We start from the raw sequence: 16,998 nt of genomic DNA, 5'->3' as shown, positions 1-16,998 counted from the left end.
TTAGCAGAATTGTCAATGTGTTACTTTCACGTTTACTGGAGTGATTTTGTGTCTTTGTCGGACACAACGAATCCGAAGGCAGAAAGCAAAATGCTTAACTAAATGTAGGGTGAACAAAGGAGGTGTTCTGTATCAATTATTTCGACGGTTTTATACTTATTTTATATGTGTGTGTTACGTTGTGTTATATTTGCATTTATAATAATTATTTAAAAATGTAATTATAATAATAGTGCGATTCAAATCAAACGAATATAATATTTATAATAATAATAATAATAATAATAATAATAATAATAACAGAATAAAACCGTCAAAATATTTTTTTTTCTGCGTTGGATTTCACTTTTTCTGTCACCTGATCTAATTAACCAATCACAAGACAGAAAGGAAAAACGCTTTAATTAAATTCGAGGATAAACAAAGCAGTTGTATTCTGACGGGTTTTTTTGTTTTTTGTTTTTTTTTAAATTAATAACACCATGTGAATATACATATTTTTTTTAATGACTACCAGTGCTGCGGGCAGGCTTTTAGAGCTTGCATTCGTGAACGTTTGTTCATATTCTGGGTTCGCACCACGTCCCCCGCTGGTGGCCGCTCCAGAGGCGCGCCGCTCCGGTGCGGGGGCTGTGGAGCGGAGCGCAGTCTGGCGCGTCTCCACTCATCCGAGAAGCGCGTCCCACGGCCGGAGGGTTGACGCGACCTCCACATTCTGACGGCGATCCACAGCAACAGTGAGTGACTGTTTGTTTGTTTGTTTGTTTGTTTGTTTTCAGTGCCGGGGTAGTGGCGATCCGGTGGTTTGGAAGCAGCAGCCGGTCTGTTACGAAAGGCACGTTTTGTTTGAGAAGTCAAATGAAGGGTAGTTCAGTATGAACGCAAAGGCTTTCCATTTATAACCCGGCGGTGGGTCGGTTTAATGTCATTTATTTCTGCCCACATCATACCAACCAGATTGCGCTTGGTTGGTGTGCAATGGAGAAATATAAATATTGAGGTACGTATAAAGTTTTATACATATATTATGGATAGTTCTAGGACGCGCTGTGTAAAGGGTCCTGGAAGCAAAGCCTTTCCCCCTTAAGACTTGTTATTAGGGATGATCGTGAAAAATTCAATGTCTCTGAAATGAAACTGAAGTTGAGTATAATACTTACCACTTTACATGACTTATTTTTATTACATGTATTTTCCTGTATTATTATTGTTTGTTTATTATATATATAAATATATATATATAAACATACATACATACACACACACACACACACACACACATATATATATATATATATATATATATATATATATATATATATATATATATATATACACATACATACATGCATACATACATACATACATTCATAAATATACACATACATATAATTTCTACATGATATTATTGTATTATTTATTATTATTCTTACCACTATTATTTGATTGCCTTCTATTAATGTAAATCACTTTCAGTTGCATGTAATGCATGAAAAGTGCCATACAAATTGAGGTTATCATTATGAAAGATTGATTATTTTCACCCATGGTAATAACAAACAAATATCTATTATAATATCGTTATGTAATTAACTTCCACTATGTTGGATTTTCAATGTGGCTAGAGTGTGTTTGGATCAAATGACTTGTGCTCCCCTGTTTGATATTGTACTAACACATACTACAATAGGCTGCACTAACGACAGCCTATTTCGAATTACAAACATGTTGAAAGTCAGCCTGACGCTGGTGTCCACATCTACGAAGGAGGAAAGCCACAACTCCCAGTCTCAGGCTGAGATGTGTTGTCCTTATCCTGTCATACGATAGTGTGTTCCTTCTCATCGATTGATGGACTTTATTTCGCCCTGTGACGTTCGCTTCGCAGGGAGGTGGACGAGGTGGGTCATGTGGTGTGGGAGAACTCGGAGGCAACGGCCATCGGAATGCCACAGGGCTCTGTCTCGCTGCTGCCGTTCCTGGTGGCACTCACGGGATACGGTGAGTTCGGTCGCTTGTCCCTACATCCCTGATGGACAATATTCCGCCTTCGAAAAAGCCCGGAGGTCCAGAACATGCATCAGACGAGAATTTAAGTTGCTGGGAGGAAACAGAGGGGGGTTCAGTCTCTTCCTTTCCCCACGCCACATTGCTTTGTTCGGACGTGAGCTCAGCACAACAGGAATTACACGGCACAATAGCACATAAAACTATGCCGCTCTAGAAAATGTATTGTTTTCCAATCACTTTTTGAAATGCGGCCAACCACAAACCTTGGACGCCTGTGTTGGTGCCATTTTGAAATTATTATTATGAAACCTACCCAACAAAGCCGATCCTGTAAGGTTATTGTATAATCACTTCAAGATGGTTATTTATCCATTTGCCATAATTACAAGTAATCCACCCCCAAGGCAGCTTGTGAATTGGGAACGGACCAGCGCTAATATGGGATATCTGTCTGATACCAGTGTAAACATGATATCTGTGTCAGAGATCCCCAGTGCAAAAATCGGATAGAAGGATTTCCATGAGAGGAATGAAAGAAAAGCGAGTTGATTTTCTTCTTTTTGACACATAAGAAAATGCACATTCCATTTCTCCAGGAGAGAAAAATCAATTGGGCCATTAAGGCGTGGTTTACGCAGACGGTGTTTAGATCTAGATCAGGACGAAGCCAATCCTACCTAAAGTGATCCAGAATTTAAAAATGCCTTTCAGAGGTTGCTTGATTAATGTTCCGGGAAAATTTGCGGAATTTTGAATTCTAAAACGTCAACATATCCGGAACACCAGCTTCTACATCACGCACGGACACAGTTAGGATCTTGTTTGAACCGCGCTGTCACAAACAACTTGTGGTTGAAGTTTCATCAAAACCGATTCACATGGGGAGCAGAAAATAATGAAAAACCGACCGTATTTGATCGATATCACAGCGGTCCAACGCATTTCACGCCGAAATATGTCCAACCCGACTAAAAGTATCCGGAACACAATAATGACAGAACCCGCGAACACGGTTGGGGTGTCGTCTAAACCGAGGTTTAAATTTCATCCAAATGGATTCACATAGGGAGCAGATATTAAGGAAAAACCGAACAACTCTGATCCGAAATATTCCACTGGTCTTGCTTTACTGACACGTCACTATTCATAAACAAAATGAACTCAATGAGATTAACAGTGAGATGCTTTATGACATCATTATTATTTACTATAAATGTACAGATTTCGATTGAGAATGTCCAGTTGGACCGGATCCAGTGTGCAGTGTAGACTCTGTCACTCTGTAGTGTTTCGACAATACCAAACTAATGATTTACATGTGTGTTTATGTAGCTTCTTTCCTGGTAGATGTCAGTAGATCTGTTTGCTTGATATATTTTCTCTTTGGTCCACATTACTTTGCCGGATTAATGAGAAATACTCATAACCACGTTGAGTCTAAACCACTGGAATGTACGTACGACTGAGTGATGCGTTCAAGATCCAGCGAGGCGTCGGAGAAATAGAAGTGGTGCAATGGTAATTACTCAATGCCAGAAATACCACAATGTTTTTCGTATTTCGTGGAAACGTAATTTACGGAAAATGTAATCCAAGGAAAAAAAGTCAAACAAATAAATGACGTAAATTCGACTGTTATTGTAAATAGTGACAAATAAACCTCTTGAATCTAGAACCTTGAATCTTGAATCTTGAAATGTGAATACGTCATAACTGACGTATACAAGACACAACTTATGACAAGATGTAATTTAAAGTAAAATATATATATATATCGATTTTTTATTTTATAAATGTATTATATAAACATTTTCCTATACCTAAACTTAATAAACTTTAATGAAAAGGCAGAAAGTGTTTCTAGTATTGACAATACTTCTATAATTATTCTATAATCAATTCTTGACATTCTTCTATAATAATTCTAATGCTAAATTTGTGTTAAAGTTCCAAAAATGTTGTCTGCATTACAATATAGACAAGTTTTCTATTGAACTGAATTTTCCAGTTGTACATTATTAACAGAAAAAATACAATAAAGTAGTAGTTACAACTAACATGTATTTATATATTTCTAAAATGACATGTATTTATTGTTATTAATCACAAAAGTGTTTTTTGTTTTTGTTTCTTCTTTTTTATTTGATTTGTGAAATAACATGGACGTAACTACGTTATGTTTATATGTTCAGTACATTTCGCTGAATTACAGAAAAAACTAAAATGTAACATGTGCCCAAAACGAATAAACTGGACCCCGTGTATCGCTGCCTGCAGCTATATTTTCAGATGAGTTAGTTGCAGACTAGGAAGTCCTGGACTGAGGTGATGAAGGACTAGTCAGCTCCTTCCGTCTGCTCTTGGTGCTGGTCTTTGTCCAGATGATCCATTTCCTCTATTGTCAAGGTTGTCCTGGAGGCCCCACGTCCATTAATGCAAAGATAAACCTGCCTCTGGTCAAGTTTCATTTAAACCTTCACTTAGACCCAGATTAGCTCTAAGCTTCCTTCTGGAAATCAGATTTTTTAAACCCACACCAGGGCAAGTCTGAGACTATTGAACCATGACTGAGAAAGGCTGTTTGAGGTAGTCCAGAACAAGAGTGGTAATAAAGATTAGGCCTGATCTGTGTCCGCAGAACCAACCTCAATCATTTAATCATTATTTTTTATGATTTCTATCGATCTATTTTTCATTATGAGCTCAAACTTAACTTACTAATCTCAACACTGTTAAGTTAAATTTCTGGATCAGATTTGTGGTCTCTATCAGTCGAGTACCGGTGCTATTCCTGGTGTAAATACACAAAGGGCATGGTGGCTGACTCTTAAGAATACATATGGTATATACTATATTAACTGTATATGGCTGTCATTTGGTAATATTGCACTGTATCATCATGACCCTTCTCTCCTGCAGCTATGGCAGGTCTGAGCATCTGGCCCTCGCTCCACGTCGCCCTCAGCAACGCAAGCGTGTTCGTCGACTTCAGCACGGAATGCAACGGCAGCGCCGTCCACAACACCACCCTCTCTCTGGTCGACATGGACAGCAACTCCACCCTCCTGACCCGCATCCTCCCCGGCGACCGGTCGGAGGGAAGGGTAGAGTTCAACTGCTCGACCTTCCTGTACGCCGGAACGTTCCGTTTCCGGCTGAAGCGGACGAGCGTCATCGCCCGCCCCGACGCCAACGGGACGAGTTCAAAAGGCGCCGACGGCACCGCCTGGTGGTGGAGCTCGGAACTTCTGGTGCAGTGGCCCACCTTCCACATCGCTATCGAAAGGGCCGGTAACCACTCAGGATCCTTCCAGGTAAGACCAGTCCGATCCGACATAGACGGGAAAATAGTGGAGTTGTACATTGAAATGAGCAACTTTGACAGTAAACCTGCTGAATCATGCACCTGGCCATTTTACCGGTCAACCCATCAATGAGACTGATTACGAATTTCCCTCTCTCGACAGGTGGGCTTATCCACCAGCGAACACTTCCAGGCTTGCACCAGCGGCGTCAGCTCCGCCCTTTTCCTGGAGGCCAGTTACATGGAGTACAACCAAATCGGACGGAACAGCATCGACAAGGTCCAGGCCCGGACGCGCCACCCCGTCAAAGCGCTCCGCTCCCAGAGCATCGAGCTGTCCTGCGCCTTCCCCTTCATGGAGAGGGACTTCATTCGCGTGGCTCTGCAGTCGCCCCACACCGGCCAGGAGGTGAAGAGCTCCGGGCCGCTCTACCTGTCCCGCATCTTCTCCTACAAGCTGCTGGTGGACAACGCCAACGCCTACAGGACCGGCTGCGAAGGGACCGTGGCGGTGAAGCTGATCGCGCCGCCCTGCGCCCACGTTAACGGGAAGGTGCTGCTGTATCGGGTGGGAGGGGTGGAGAAGGGGGTCACCGGCTCCTCCGGGAGCGGGGCCGGCGGGACCTCTCTGCTGGGCTTCGGGGCAGAGGAGCCCTCCTCGCCTCCGCTGGCCTTCAACTGGCTGACGCAGGGCGAGGACGAAACCGAATTCAATTGTTCGGTGTTCCAGCCGGGGAGGAACAAGTACTGCTTCCGATTCGTCCTTAACTTCAGTCGCTCCCCGAGCCCGGCGCAGACCTGTTTGGTGGTTCGCAGGACGGCAGGTGAGGAGATACGAGGCGTTTAATTTCAAGGGTTCTTCTGTGTGATCTCCATCCATGGACGAGTTGATTTTGAAGTTGTGTTCTTTGCTGGACGAGTCTGCTTTTTACCAGGATTTTCAAATATTTTCTACATGTATTTCTATGCACATATTAATTCCGTCTAATATACTCGGTGGCATGAATCTAGGTCTTAACCTGATTGGGTGGAGCAAAATGTTTCAATTATATGGGTTTGCGATATTGCAGTTACAGTTAATTATTTTAAGAAGTAGTGAGCCATGGTGTCTCCAGGACATTTTACGAATACGACATCTACAAAAAAGATACAGTACCGGGTACAGTAATTAAATGATTTAAATGCATGAATAATAATAATAATAATAATAATAATAATAATAATAATAACTAGGATTTATACAGTGCCTTTCATAAATCCAAGGACACTTTACAATGGAAAAAAACAACAACAACAACAACAAAAGAACAAGACAGGGTGGATAAATCGAAATAAATAAAGAACAGAAAAAACGAAACCAAAAAGGGTTCCAAAAAGAATCTTGTTGATCTGTCGTTTAAAGGTCCTAGACATTAGGCGTTATTTGAGCTTAGTGTGCGTCACCTTGTGTGGATTTCTTGACATCATTCAGCTTCCTTTACTCTGTTGTGTAATTTACTATCTGCGTGTGTGTTGTGGAAGTGGAAAGATTAAGGCTTGGAATCTAAGAACTTGGTAGGGTTGTTAGGTTTTCATCTGCAGGGGGGTGCGAGCCCGTTAACGCGGCTAAAGCCTGCTTCACACGTGGCCGTGGGGTGAACTGCGTCAGGGTTTCGCGTCAAAAAATATTGTCTTGGGTTTGAAACTTCCTTTATGTTGTGTTTGCAAAGTGCGCACAAAAATGAAAAAAATACACACAATTCACCGATGTAAAAATAAATAGTTAGTAATGTCATTATTTTATATACGTGACTTATTCACTTTTTAAGCCCAGTTCCAATTAAAAAGCTTGACTGACGTCGCTTCCGGTCGTAGTGTCGCACCGAAATCGAAGCGAGAGTTGAAAAATGTGACCGCATCCCGGAGCCTCTATTCCGCACCACAGCGCGTCATATCTCTTTGCGTGCAGAATCCGATTCTCCATAGGAACGAATAGACTTCCGGTTTGTTGGCGTTTGTCGGATTTGGTGTAAGTTATGCTTTAGAATAGGAGCTACAATTACAGACGGAGAGAACGGCAACGGTGACAGTAGTAACGATAACTGTAGGATGTTGATTTTGAATAGGTTTGTCCATTTATCCGTCGATTTTTTAATGTTGCCTTTCCAGCTGCAGAGTCATGGGGTCCGTGGCAACCGTGGAGCGTGTGCAGTGTGACCTGTGGAGAGGGAGTGAGGGAGCGAGTCCGTGAGTGTCTGCTGCCCACTAGTGTTGGGAGGATGCAGTGCACCGGCATGGCGAAAGAACAGTCCCGCTGCTCCCTGGAGGGCTGTGCTGGTCAGTCCCGGCTTTTTGGCCAAGTTTTGCACAAATCCCATTTCCCATTTTCTTTCTTTTCCATTGAGACCTCTTTGATCCATCTCCTCTGTCTTTCCGTCTTTTCCAAATAGTTTTTTGATTGTTTTATGCTCTCGCTCTCGCCCAATGTAGCCCCGGTGCATTAGGTTTGATTCACAATTTCTCTGTCTCCTTCAGCGTTGCCTGTTCCTTCCCCATCCCTCCCTCCTGTACTTGTTGGAGTTACACCTCTAGGTAGCAACCTGGTAGTGGTAGCGGGTATCTCGCTTTGCCTGGCTGTGATTCTGGCCACTGTTCTGGTCACTGTGTGGAGAAAGCTATGCCGGACCCCTCAGTGCAGCTCTGTGCGTCAGGGCTCCATGCATTCCCCCACAGGACGCAAACTCTCCGATGAGGCCTCCATCTGTGGGAACAGCCTCCAGAGGCCCAGCCTGTCCGAGGGCCTGGGCCAGCAAGGGGGCCTGGGGATGGGTTTAGGCCAGAGGGAGGGGTCTCGTCTGGGCAGTCAGCCTCTTTCGAAGCCGTTGCTTGTACCTGTCTCGCAGGACCCAGAGAGGCTGTCTCCCACAGGACAAAAAGTGCTTCCGCCTGTATTTGGGTATGTATAAAAAATAAAAATAAAAGATTCTATCAAATTCTTCTTCTATTCTTCTATTTGTCAACAATGACTCCAGGAAATGTTTTTGAGTAGAGCATATCTCAGATGAAAACTGATGAAAACAGATTTTTTTTCACAGCTATCGTCTGGCTCAGCAGCAGTTGAAAGAAATGAAGAAGAAAGGGTGGAAGGAGGCCACCCAGATATACCATGTGTCCTCGAGTCCAGTCGACGACACCGTGCTGGAAACCTCTGCCTCACCCACCCACTCCCTGACTCCTACCCCAACAGGGCTTACCCAGACTAGGATTACCACCGACGCTGTTCCCCTGGGCCTTCAGGAGGAGGCCACCCGTGGCCATTTCTGTATCCCGGCTTCCTTCCCCGAGCTCAGAGCCCAGCTGCAGACTTCCAGTGCCTTGCCAGAGAGACTTAGTCCCAGGGTGGAGCTCCTACTGGGGCCTCCCGGGTATGGAGGTGGGGAGGGCTCAAAGCGGCACAACCGCACTGCTGACTGGGTCGAAATGGTGGAGAGGAGCGGCTTAGGGGGACTGAGAGGTGGCAGTAGAGGCAAAGAAGGAGGAAATTCCACTTTGAAGAACGCCAATTTTCGCAGAACCTCCAGTTTTAATGACACGAGACCCCAGATCCCTGCTTCTGCCCTCTCTAGACAGTTCAGAGAGAGGAGCATGACTCAGGTCAGCTTTGCCCCACGACAATTTTGGCATTTGCTGTAATTGTTCAATCAAAATAAATCTCCGCAAACTGTGATGATCAACCTTGTATCAACGCTGATCTTCCTGTTCCTCCGCCAGGTGGCCTCCCGGACGGTTCCGGAGGGAAGCTGTCGGAGCACGGGAGCCAGGGAGAGCCAGCGTTATCCCACCTACCCATCCTATTCTATCCCGGAGCAGGGGACCCCCGATTGGGTCAAATACAGGCCAAACATGAATGATCAGAGGCGGCCATGGTTGGACGCGGCGGCTCCTTGTCCAAACAGCAATCTCAGACACAAAGGGACCAATTTTAAATCCCCCTCGGTGCCTGAAATACAGAGTCAGGCAAACCTCAACAGCGCCAGGGAGAGAGAGAGGCAGAAGAGCGGAGGGACGGCATCCGGAAGCGGAGGCGGCGGTAGCGGAGGAGAAACCTCCGGCGTCGGCGGACCCGGCGGCGCCCGCGGCGGGGACCCGCCGGCCCTGGAGCGGGCGGAGAGAGCCGAGCAGAACTGGAGCCGCCGCGGCCCGTCCCCCATCCAGAGGAACATCCTGGCGCGGAAATTGAAGGCGGCCCAATCCGGCTCCGGCGGCGTCCACGGCCAGGGCGGGCGCCAGCGCAGCTCCACGTTCAGCGTCTCCACCGCGGACCAGAGGAGAGGCCGGTGCCTCTCTCTGCCGGCGTCCGGGGATCACAGCAGCAGCAGCGTCTCCCCCTACGGGCTCAGCGAGGCGGAGCAGAGGATGATGGACCTGGACCTGACCTCAGCTTAAAGCCCGATTCACGCCGAATCCGACAAACGACAAGCGCAAACGGGAGGTCCAATTCATCCCTATGGAGATTTGGATTCCGACACTACGACTGGAAGTTTTTTTTTTTTTAAATGGAATTGGGCTTTAAACGAAGTAAATAAGTCACTCATATGAAATAGTGAGAAAGGATTGAGACGAGACGAGTATGAATGGGCGGAGCAAACTACTCGCTGTCGTACTGGGAAAAAAAACAAGCGTTCCCATTTTCCCCGACATATGTTATGGTGCGAAACCTAGTTCATCCGCGGTTCATCCGACAGCCACCGGGGGGAGGATCCGACCGTCGGACGCGATGATGGGTTCGGTGTGAAGTGGGCTCAAGAGGGAGAATGAGGAGTAGGCCACGCACACACGCGCAAACGCAAAAGTGCACAAGGAGAAGAAGAGGAGTTGTTCTTTGTGTTTTTGGATATCGCTAGTCATAACCCATCTGTGATTTAGCATTTGCAGGACATGAATAAAATGTGCTACTTGCTTTGTCAGTTGGCTATATGCCAGTGTTCCAAATGCTTTAATGGATTTCTTTATCTATTTTCTTTTACCGAAAGCGCATCAGAAAACCCTTCATCGACTGAATAACGCTGAGGAAGAAGTGATTGCCATTACTGTGCATTACTGTGCCATTTTGTGGATTTTTTTTTTTAAATCACCGGTTTAAAAATCATATTGTCATGGGTTTGTATGTCTATTTATTTTTTACAGTCGTATTATTTATCGCCGTCTTTTATATCCATACGCCATGTGACTTTGTGGATCTCATCAATAGCAAAAAAAACACACTCACTACCACATACACTGCATAATTGAATGTTATACAGTACCTGTAGATTTTTGGACCAGCTGGCAAACAGAAGGGAAGGTAACTATTGGCTTATCTTGTCAAGCTATACAGTATTTTTTTTTTCTTCTGTATAGTACTTAATTTTATGTGATGCGTTTGTAATGAACTATTTGTGAACCATATGCTGTGACCATAAGGGAGGAGTCGTTCGACGCGTTTAGATGCTCTTTGTTTTATTGTTCTCTCCATATATGACACATATTAACCCTTTGCGAAATGACATGTTCCAGGAGTAAAGTAGGAAAAGATAACCGTGAAATTCCATCAAATGGTGAAAACAAAACGGATAAAATATATCAAATATATATGACGCCAAAAATATCTCTCTCTGCCGTGTGGGTATTCCATGTGACGGTTGAACGTGTTTTGAAGAAAGGAAATAAAAGCGCTTTGTGATCAATTTGCCATGTCTCCGCTGCCCCCGCTGTCTAAGAACACCAGGGGGCGCACTTTCATGGTCGTGTGTCGGAGGGAATACCAGAGGCCCTTCCAGGTCCCCCACACCACGCCGTCATCATGCTGGCCCTTGTAGTCCCCTCCCCGGTAGAACCTTCCGTTCAGGTTGGCTGCATGACATCTGGAAAGAGACAGGTGAAGGTCACCATAGATTCGATTTGATGAGAATATGTTGGATGAGATTTGAATAGATAAGATGACTGTGGATTAGAATATATTAGCATAGATTACATTAGAATAGAATACATCAGATGAGATTTGAATAGATGAGATTAATGTAGATTAGAATATTTTCGATTAGGTTCCATTAGAATAGATCAGATTAGAATATATATTAGATGAGATTTGAATAGATAAGATAAATGTAGATTAGAATATATTCGATTAGGTTCCATTAGAATAGATCGGATTAGAATATATATTAGATGAGATTTGAATAGATAAGATTACTGTAGGTTTCCAGTATATTAGAATTGATTACATTAGAATAGATTACAATAGAATGTATTCGATGAGATTTTAATCGATAAGACTACTGTAGATAAGAATATATTATAATAGATTAGATTAGAATATATTAGATGAGAATAGATTAGACAAGATTTGCATCGATAACATTACTGTAGATAGAATATGTTGGAATAGATTTGATTAAAATAGATTGGAATATATCAGATGAGATTTGAATAGATAAGATTACTGTGGATTAGAATATATTAGAATAGAATATATTAGATTAGAATAGATCAGACTAGAACATATATTAGATGAGATTTTAATAATTAAGATTACTGAAGATTAGAATATATTAGAATAGATTACATTAGAAAAGAATCGAATAGAATAGATTCTATGACATCATAATAGATTTGAATATATTAGATTTGATGAAATTAGAAAAGATTCGATGAGAATATATTAGATTGGAATGGAATAGATTAGATATGATAGGAATAGAATGTATTCATCCTTGAAAGAAAAATTACAGAATCAACAGCAAATTAAGTGCAGAGGAGACAAATGACATTCGAATGAACAATATATAATAAGCATCTGCAGTAAAAGCAACATATCCAACGGTACATGTACTCCATGGGGAGGTTTCGTGGACACAGATTAGGCCTAATCTGAGACTAAATCAAAATTTCAAGGAAGATCAGAGCTAATCTGGGTCTAAGTGAAGGTTTAAATGAAACCTGACCAGAGGCAGGTTTATCTTTGCATTAATGGACGTGGGGCCTCCAGGTCGACCTTGACGACAGAGGAAATGGATCATCTGGACTAAGACCAGCACCAAGAGCAGACGGAAGGAGCTGACTAGTCCTCCATCACCTTAGACTAGGACTACCTAGTCTGGAATCTGGATTTATTTACGTAGGAATGTCTTCATCCTGATTTAGATGAAACCCTGTAGCCGCCCCCTATAAGCAGTAGAGTGAGAGGTTTAGGAAACAGTGAATGAATGTGATTAAAAGTCTCAAACCTGTTGTACCACCAGCCGGCCTTGTTCTCCTGGGCACAGCTTCCCTGAAGGAAGCGGTCGTTATCCTGTAAATTATAACAGTTATTCTAATGTTTGAAACAGAGATTTACTGTATATCGCCATTCCGTCGTTCGTCGTTATCCAAACAGCCCCGTTTCAGTCTTTAAAGTTATCATGCTTTCCCCTAGGTATCCGACCTGGTCTCTGGTGCTGAACGCCATGCCGCTGAGGCAGGCAGACCACTGCTCCACCATCCCCCCACCTCCGGCCAGAGCGTCCCCAGCACGCCCGCTGTACTGGCCGTACTGGAGGCGATACTTATCCTGCAACCGTACGTCAGAGCAGAGCGAGCAGGGTTTTTTTATTTTTCATTTTTCAGGGCAGGACGAGGGCGACTGCGGGGGATAACGGGGGACAACGCCGTGCGCCTTACCTCCTCGGCAGAGATGCGGAAGTTGTCGTAGAGGGCGTGAGTTCTCTGGCCTTTCCAGTCCATCAGGTCGATTTTCACCAGGGTTTTACCTTCGGACAAAAGTTAAAGATGCTAGAATTAAGGCTGCTGTTCGGTATTGTGCTCAAACACTGCAATGGTAATCTTTTTTTTTTCTCCCTAGGATTTCAAGGACCATCTCAAAAAGTACAACTAAAAATGTGATATATGCAAACTAACGTAGTTTATAGTAAACCAGGTCGAGCAGTCACATTCATTTGTGGCTTGTATTGCCGATTCACACAGGCTGCCTAGCTGTGCACAATTAATGAAAAAAATATGGAAAATTATGAAAAGTTTTTTTTTTATGAATTAAAATATTAATTAAAAGATTATTAATATTATAAAATTATAAATGTTATTATCAGTGAACTAATAAGAATAACAAGCCCCCCCCTTTTTTTTTACGTAAGAGGTTAAGTTTGCGTCACAGGAAATAACTGAAAGCAAGACTTTGTTTCATAATTTGTTAACTCCTTGTTTACTGGCGGTACCTGATGTTATCTAAATTACTGTGATGCGGTAAAGGCCACCAATTCCAAACAGCAAGAAGGGTAATTGCCACAATACAATAATATTATTATACAATATAATAATATAATACTAAATAACAATATAATACTACTATACTACTATACTATACTAATGGTATGTAATATTATAAATGATTTGCGTGCAAACACATTATAACTAAATACATAATAATAATAATAATAATAATAATAATACAAATACAAATACAAATACAAATACAAATACTAATAATAATTATAAAAATAATAATAATAATAATAATAATAATAATAATAATAATAATAACTCTTAAATTAAGAGAAAGTTTGATTCCAAGGATCGTTGGGGGTCTCACCTTCTGAGAGCAGAGAGTGAATGTGCTCATTTCCCAGCCAGAACTCATCGTTCCACTTTTGAAAATCCCCAAACCCATCTCTGTAGTCGACCCAATCCCTACACAAGATCACACAAGGTTATGTCGGTCTTTTTACTACTTCAGGGGATCGTCTATTTTAAATGTTTAAATAAAATCATCATTCACACCGTACCTGTCGAAGTCCACCCTCCCGTGTCGTCTCCTCTGAAAAACTGTCCAACCTCCCCCGTCCGCCATGTCGCAGTAGGCCAAAAAGGGCTCCTGCCCCGGCTTCGGCCGAATTCGGTAGAAACCGCTGGGCGGTCGGAGTCTGTCGTAAAGCTCGGAGCAGTCTGGAAAAGCAGAAGTTTACAATTGGAATCTTCTTGCCTTTGATGCACTTAGTGAGTCAGGTAACATATCAGTTGTTCATTTAAATTTGAACTGAAAATTCTTCAGTCAGCAAAGGGCCCTTTACAATCATTGGAAGTGGTAGGGAACTCTATTTAAAAATACATTTTGTTGATTCAGATTCTCAAACCAATCAAACTATCTCATCAGTCACCAAATCCAGTGATTCTCTCTCTCTATATCTGTATATATAGAGGGCTGGACGCTATTGTTATTGCCCTACTGTAATGTTGCCCTATCAGACCCTATTGTGATTGCTCAGTTTTTATTGTTTTTATTCGACGAACACGGTTGAGGTCTTTTTAGAACCGGGACGTCTCAGACATCTTGTGGTTCAAGTTTGATCCACACCGATCTACATTTGGGGCAGGAATTAGTGGAAAAAAGTTGTGGAGTGGGGCGCTTTGTGACATCATCATCCAATACATTACGTACGTTTTACATATATATAATTGTATTATTATTATTATCATCAAAGTTTGGATATTAAACCTTGTTATACCTTTGTCGTGGACAACCACGCTCCCTGCTGGTGGAAGTGGTTTTATCAGTCCAGCGTCTCCTGGCCCCTTGCCGCTCGGCTCCTGCTTCTTCTCCGAGTCAGGTCGGATGGGGCCAAAGTGCTGGTGCGCTCTCAGGTGCTCCACCCGCCAGGACCCGATCAGGAGCTGGTTCTCCAGGGCCCGCACGCTGCGCCTGAGCGCCGCCAGCTCGGCCGTCCCGCACTGGAACGTAGAGAGTGAACGAAAACGAATCATGTAGAGCTTGCGCGTAAACACCGGGTGTCAGGACATCTCACTGCATATATGTGCGATCGTATGTGTACGTGACAAATAATCTCTTGAACTTGAACTTGAACTTGAACTTGAACTTGAACATATTCAGCTGGAAATGGCTATTTAGACCACGAAACATCACGTGTTAACCGGCGGGGGAGGAAGCGCACAGGCATTTGACGGAGGTAAAAGTTCATAATTTCATAATTTCATTTAATTATTATTATAATGATTTAATTATTACATGTCATTCAATACATTAAATGATTACATTAAAAGCATTGCTTGTAAATGTACTTTAAGTAACAAAAGTAAAAGTACCTATCCAGAAAGTACATATCCAGTGCCCAGGTAGTCCCTATTGGACTTTATCCCCCCTATGTTTTGTTTTCCCTCATGTATACTATACCCTGATTACAACTCACAATAAAAGTACACCATAGATGGCGTCAGTCAAATGTAAATCTTGATTTAAGGCGGGGGGCGGGGGGATCATGTGACGTCAGATGTAGTAAGAAGTAGGCCTATGCATGTACATACTTGGAATTCGTGGATTAAAAGTCGAAAATCTTCTGAATCTCAATAAAGTACAGATATTTGAAAAATATAGAAAATAAAGTTGGACTTAAATTCGTACTGCTGCAATTAACGGAAAGTGGAAAATAAAAACCAATATGATCAATGGCCCATTACTGATATTTTATTTATACGTACATTTATATTTATTTCAACATACTGATAATACATACTGAAAAGAGTGGCGGTGAAGACAGGGCTGGACATACAAACGCCAGCAGAGCCAGCAATGCCATGGCTGTAGTAAAATGTTTTTCTTTCGCAATATCCTTCTGAAAGAAAAATAAAATCAGACTGAATTGCCTATATGGGGGGAAAAAACCCAACAACAACAACAACACAAAATACAAAGTAGTCTACAGTGTTCTTAGAGGGGGAAAGAGACAAACCATGGCTCATACCTTCATATCTTCAGCCTCCCCTTGTTTCCCCCAGGTTGTCGGTGTTATTTATAGGGGGCTCGGTTCTGCATGTTCCGCATTACAGCAGAACAGATGGCACATTGAAACACATTCAACTCAGAGCAGTTTTATATTCATAACAGAAAAAAAAAAGGGAGAAGAGTTTCATACGCTTTCATTCGCCTAAAATTAACAAAAAAAAATCGCTGCGTTCATATATATACATATATATATATATATATATATATATATATATATATATATATATATATATATATATATATATATATATATATATATACATATATATATATATATATATATATATTTTTTTTTTTAGTTGTGTGTGTGTATATGTATTTCGTTTTTATATCATAACATACTATAATATAATATATAATTATATCCATAGTTTTTCACGAAAGCGAAAGTTCATATTGATAACCACAAAAACACACAATACATGAAAATATGGAAAACAATGAGAGGAGATATACCCTCGGATGTACCCGGACGTGTACCCCCCTGCAGTTCCTTCGAGGAGGCCTAGGGGTCGCACGCCTGCAGACCCCGGGTCGGCGGCAAAAGTGACGTAACAGCTTTACCGGCAGGCCACGCTCTGTTTTCCCACGTATCAGTTATTAAAAGTGACGTTTTGGGTTGTTTGTTGTTTTGTTTTGGTTTTGTTTTTCTCGGTCGTCAGTACAAGCGAGGGATTGATTCGCAGAATTTCAATGAAAAAAAATAAAAATACAAATAACGAAAGAAAAAAAAAAAAAACGCATTATGTGGGAACTGGGGAATGTGAGTTTTGATTACAACCAGATGTTGACGCGAAAGAATAAAAAAAAAATGAAAATCGAAGGATACCAAAGTATGAGCACATTGTGAATAGTGGGTGAGAGGCTGTCGGGTCAT

The 16,998-nt window shown here is 42.3% G+C and overlaps 2 protein-coding genes across 3 annotated transcripts; one reads left to right on the top strand and one right to left on the bottom strand.

Moving 5' to 3' along the window:
- Nucleotides 1–645: 645 nt before the first annotated feature.
- thsd1 (thrombospondin, type I, domain containing 1) lies at nt 646–11,023 on the top strand. Of its 2 annotated transcripts, none has more exons than XM_080013238.1 (8): nt 646–737; nt 1,889–2,001; nt 4,930–5,324; nt 5,478–6,138; nt 7,463–7,630; nt 8,027–8,249; nt 8,389–8,947; nt 9,065–11,023. In XM_080013238.1, the coding sequence occupies exons 2-8, from the start codon at nt 1,947–1,949 to the stop codon at nt 9,737–9,739; spliced, it is 2,736 nt and encodes a 911-aa protein (XP_079869364.1). In that variant the 5' UTR covers nt 646–737; nt 1,889–1,946; the 3' UTR covers nt 9,740–11,023. The 2 variants fall into 2 exon arrangements, with proteins under 2 accessions (XP_079869364.1, XP_079869363.1); XM_080013237.1 differs by having other exon boundaries at nt 7,829–8,249.
- On the bottom strand, nt 10,772–16,592 carry fgl1b (fibrinogen like 1B). Its single transcript, XM_080013906.1, has 10 exons — nt 16,578–16,592; nt 16,081–16,145; nt 15,853–15,951; nt 14,830–15,052; nt 14,110–14,269; nt 13,917–14,014; nt 12,992–13,080; nt 12,756–12,881; nt 12,559–12,623; nt 10,772–11,196 (listed from the first exon to the last, which is right to left on the bottom strand). Exons 2-10 carry the CDS (start codon nt 16,084–16,086, stop codon nt 11,016–11,018), a joined length of 1,047 nt encoding a protein of 348 aa, XP_079870032.1. The 5' UTR covers nt 16,087–16,145; nt 16,578–16,592; the 3' UTR covers nt 10,772–11,015.
- Between the last annotated feature and the right edge of the window lie 406 nt (nt 16,593–16,998).

Source organism: Zeus faber, assembly GCF_960531495.2.
Source record: "Zeus faber genome assembly, chromosome: 14".
Taxonomy (NCBI): Eukaryota; Metazoa; Chordata; class Actinopteri; order Zeiformes; family Zeidae; genus Zeus; species Zeus faber.
Note: the sequence above shows the minus strand (reverse complement) of the source record. Positions and strands in the feature narration are given on the sequence as shown.

Bases quoted from the DNA above. Each gene is read 5' to 3' on its own strand.
- thsd1 (XM_080013237.1), top strand. From the start codon at position 1,947: ATGCCACAGGGCTCTGTCTCGCTGCTGCCGTTCCTGGTGGCACTCACG. The intron at 5,325-5,477 runs GTAAGACCAGTC...CTCTCTCGACAG, and splicing joins ACCACTCAGGATCCTTCCAG to GTGGGCTTATCCACCAGCGA. The intron at 8,250-8,388 runs GTATGTATAAAA...TTTTTTTCACAG, and splicing joins GTGCTTCCGCCTGTATTTGG to CTATCGTCTGGCTCAGCAGC.
- fgl1b (XM_080013906.1), bottom strand. The intron at 14,015-14,109 runs GTACGGTGTGAA...GATCTTGTGTAG, and splicing joins GGGAGGGTGGACTTCGACAG to GGATTGGGTCGACTACAGAG. The intron at 12,882-12,991 runs GTAAGGCGCACG...GTACGGTTGCAG, and splicing joins TCCGCATCTCTGCCGAGGAG to GATAAGTATCGCCTCCAGTA.